At 37.0% G+C, this 4,808-nt stretch overlaps 1 protein-coding gene across 1 annotated transcript; it reads left to right on the forward strand.

Moving 5' to 3' along the window:
- Positions 1 to 376: 376 nt before the first annotated feature.
- LOC128895847 (uncharacterized) lies at positions 377 to 1,253 on the forward strand. Its single transcript, XM_054158790.1, has one exon. The coding sequence runs from the start codon at positions 489 to 491 to the stop codon at positions 1,251 to 1,253; it is 765 nt and encodes a 254-aa protein (XP_054014765.1). The 5' UTR covers positions 377 to 488.
- The last annotated feature ends 3,555 nt before the right edge of the window (positions 1,254 to 4,808 follow it).

Genomic DNA, 4,808 nt, shown 5'->3' on the forward strand with positions numbered 1-4,808 from the left:
CTTGCTTATCATTTATCAGCTCATTGATTTTTCTGGCATTGAAAATTTGCACACTAGGTGACAAAAGGCTGCCGACAATGAAGGCGATTATATGTATGTATTTTGAAATTGTTTTTGTATGAAGGATACAGATTGATTTGGAATATCAAAAATTGTTTAATATATTTTATATGAAGGAATTCTACATACCAAGTTGTCTTGAATTTAATTAAATACAGTACAACCCAACAGGGGGTGATACTACATGTAAAAATAAGTCGAAAAACAGGAATAACATTTTTTCGTTTGACGCTTCGTTTTCGAGAAAATGGAGTTTGAAAATTCTATGCAGTACGCGTGGCACTGGACTGTCTCCCCAAGCCATTGTTCGCTACAAGTTTCCTTTTGCTTACATGTTGTAATGTTGACCTTTCTAATGTTTACATTTTGTCTTCAACCATACAACTCTCTTCTACTTTTAGTCTGTTTCGATCAGTCAAGTTGTGACAATGTCTACTTACAGCAACCGCGAATACGTCGAAATGATAAAAGCTTTAGGAGTTTGTCATGGAAATCCAACAGCAGCAGCTGAATATTATAAAGAACAATTTCCAAATCGTCGTCTTCCGGACAGAAGAGTGATACAGAGGGCAGAACAAAGATTAATTGAGCATGGTTCTTTTCACAATTACCATAAGTCTGGTGGCAGTAGGAGATCTCTAAATTTAGAAACAGAAGTTCTTAATACCGTTGCTAATAATCCTAAGATAAGTATACGAAAACTTAGTGCTCGTCATAATACCAGTATCAGAACTGTTGGTCGCATATTACGCGATAACAAAATGCATCCGTATTCAATACTCGGAGTCCAAGCACTCGAACAACCTGATCGTTTCGCACGATTAAGCTTCTGCGACTGGCTGCTTCAACAGCATGATAACGATAATCAATTTACATCGTACATTTTCTGGACAGATGAGTCAACTTTTACACGAGATTTTGCAATTAATCGACGCAATATACACTGGTGGTCATCTACAAATCCGCACCTAATTCAAGAAAACCACTTTCAAAGGAAATGGACTATTAATGTATGGGCAGGAATAATTGGCTCGTACATCATAGGACCATACTTCCTTCCAAATAAGCTGAATGGGGCAGTTTACTTGCAGTTTTTACGTGAAGAACTGCCGTCATTACTGACAGACATACCTTTGTCTATTGTACAGAAATTAATCTTTCAACATGATGGAGCACCACCTCACTTTTCATGAAATGTACGGCTACTTTTAAATGAACGACATCAATGTTGGATAGGCCAGGGCGGAACAATAAATTGGCAAGGTCACCAGACCTTAATCCACTCGATTTCTACTTGTGGGGCCACGTTAAACAGATCGTGTATGGGGAAACAAGTGAGAATTCTCTTCAACTGAAGGAAAAAATAATAGATGCTTTTAATCAAATAAAATGTCGAAATTCATTGGCGTCAGTTCATGACTCACTAATAAGGCGAGTAATGATATGTACGCGTCAACAAGGACAGCACTTTGAACAGTTTATTCAATAATGTTATGTAATTATCGTTAGTAATGACAATAAAATTAATAAACATTAACATTTCTTATTTATAATACATATCTAAGCCTACAGGCGGTCCAGTGCCACGCGTACTGCATAGAATTTTCAAACTCGATTTTCTCGAAAACGAAGCGTCAAACGAAAAAATGTTATTCCTTTTTTTCGACTTATTTTTACATGTAGTATCACCCACTGTTGGGTTGTACCACCCGTCCTGCTACAGCCTGTATATTTCAATAAGAGCAAACGAATTCAAAAGTAGTTTTAGTTTTTGCGACATAACTTCGAAATTACGCAGAACATTACAAATGAAGTGAAACATTTATTTAATATTATTTTTCAATGAAAAAAATTAGGTTAGACAGAATTGTCTATGATAAATTGAATAAAAAACATAGAGTTTCAAAGTTAGACCGAAGAAGTGCAACAACCAAATTTACAGGATATGTATTGTCTCTTGAATAATAATATAGTTGAATGAATCTGATACGGATTTTCAATCTATAATACAACATTAAATCTACATTTTTTAAAAAGCTTCGAATATGACAGCAAAATATCCAACATATAATTTTAAGATCTCACGACTTTTCAGAAACGTAATTAATTACACAAATTAATTATTCATTCAAACGAACTAGAATACTTTAAACATTCTCAAAGATGGCCCCGGATGGAAATTTCTTATAAAAATCGGTGCACGCCTGCGGAAAGCAAAATTTCACGCGATACGTAGAGATCAACGTCTTCGATTCGGCGCATGAATATTTATTAACTGGACGTTAATTGAACCAGTTTGTTTCCTGTCATCGTAAATAATGCGTTGTCGAGATGGGATTGATTAAGAAACAGGCTACAATTTTTCCTTACCGTTTATCTGATTCACGCTGTTTAGTCTGCGACGTGTGCTAACTTTAATGAGCATTGCGTTAAGCTGCAATTACTTTAACCTCTTTAATGGAGCATGCGGTCGCTAAAACCATAAGATCAGCTGAGTTAATGTTACTTTTTGTGGCAGAGACATTGCATGGTTTAAAGCTCAGACGGTAAACTTGTTACCTCAATCATTGAATATTTGTTCTACGACGAATTGACTGGGTTTCTATTTTAATATATTAATTAGCCTAATTAAGCAGGTAAAACGGTATCAACACTTAAGATTATGATCTCTTAAAAATATCTAGTAATTAGACTGCCGATCTTTATGCATAATAAAATCTTCGCGAACGTGCCTACAAAATTGAACCTAAATAGGAATTTATTTTATTCTGCAAATATTATAACATGAACTTTACTTTCAATGTTTTTTATATTCTTGCATATTGTTTGCATGTTGTAGGTTCTTGTATATTCAAATTTCCTACAAATGCATGAAGATCGACAGTTTACTAATAATATATGAGAATTCAAGGATTTCGTTAAATTCTCCAAGAGTCTTAGGGGATGATATTATTAACTGATAGTTCACTATCTCGCATTCTTTAGGATTGTAATTCAGTCAGTATCTTATTATTTAACATATTTTAGATAACCTCTGAATATTTTATTTTATTTGTTTATCCTGTTACGAGTCGAGGGCTGAAAGGCTTGTTTCGTCCGCGAAGCCGACGATAGTTGTTGTTTTAGACAATTCGTTAATGGGAATGTGTGTTCGTGGATGCACCTACTTGTTGTCGAACGACAGATCATATCGTGTATAAAGCGTTTAAGACGGACCCGAGACCGTTCGTGTCGAAAAACAGTTCGATTTCAGTTTCGAGTTCTCGCCTTGACAACAGACATTTTCTCTGCCTCCCCTCTCGCGCTCCTTTAATTACTGTAATTCTTGTTTAACGAAAAGGAAATAATAAAACATTATTGCTTAACCTCTTATTTTTGGTTCCTGCACCTTTCCTGGTTTCGTCCTAAACAATCGCATTTCATAAAAATAAAGCCGTGCTTGACCGAAAAACAAATAAGAATGTATTCGTGAAAAACGGTAGCGGAGAAAATGGAAGACGTTGTTGACCTCAGAACCCATCTGACAGAAGGAGGGCGGTGGGAGGGGACAGCAAAAATTCCAACTGACTGAACTTCACAAGAACGCGATTGTGTTCAGGTGCACGTGGCGCGGCACAAACAAACCCATTATTTTATAATAATGTAAAATCTTATTTTTCCACGGTAACGAAAGTCGTTATGAAGAGAAATAGGTCGAGCCGGAATCCACGCTTTTACCCGCGCGGCTGGACAACAAGCGTAAAGGAAAACTAACCAAAGCAACGCGTTACAGTATAGTACCGCGAATAGAAAATTGGAAATTCACCGAGACTCCAATGGGCAGGGTGCTGAAATTAGAATGTTACGTCTCCAGGTGTCTCGAGGATTACCACTCAGTGAACGGGTATTTTAAGATCTTATTTAACATCCTTCCGAGCCCCAACCTAGTAATCTCACTGATAACGTGAAAATTACCAGCTGCTGCATAGAGACAACCCTGTGTAAAGACTCTGCTCCTCTCCCTCTCCACCCACTCTTAAGATCCAGTCCTCCTGCCATTCTTTGTATCTCCGAGCCAGTATTGTTTGATTTACATGTAATTCTGTTTTGGAACCGCGCTTGCTGCGAGGATCGTTAAAGCAATGGTCGGTCGTCGTTAAGGTGAATCCACTTAGGAGTTTATATTACGTTTTCTCGTTTCACGGAGAAAATTAATTTTTATAGGGAACAGAACGCACCAAGATTGCAGACTTCGAGACAGGCTGTGCGTTAACATCTATCATAGACAAATAGAAGATCCCTATAAAAAAGTATAAGAAAGTACAAAAATATGTGAAATCGAAACGTGCTGCCACCACATGGAGGTGCTTTCCAGCACAGTGCAATGGCGACACTGTGTAACACAATGTAAAATTCTGTCCTTTCTAACTATGCGCAGCTAAAATGCTGTGTTCAACAATGCGGACGTTCAGATCCTAATGACAATTCATGTAAAGTGACTGCTCCGCACTTTAGCGGTGAAATGAAGAAGCTAAATAGCAGCGTATCATCCACAAACTGAGACTGTTTAGAAATTTCCCTAGATTTCCGCGGCCTGAAAGTCAAATGCTTGGCGTGGCCAGGCAAGGCATTCTCAGATCATCAATACTTATACTTTCTCTCTCGCAGACTTTCACATAATTTGTCAATTTAAAACTTTGACAATATTATAAGTACACTTTCATTGTATTGGATTTTAAAATATTTCTAAGGTCATTCATCGACGCTAA

Source organism: Hylaeus anthracinus, unplaced genomic scaffold (genome assembly GCF_026225885.1).
Source record: "Hylaeus anthracinus isolate JK02 unplaced genomic scaffold, UHH_iyHylAnth1.0_haploid 5, whole genome shotgun sequence".
In the NCBI taxonomy this organism is placed as follows: domain Eukaryota; kingdom Metazoa; phylum Arthropoda; class Insecta; order Hymenoptera; family Colletidae; genus Hylaeus; species Hylaeus anthracinus.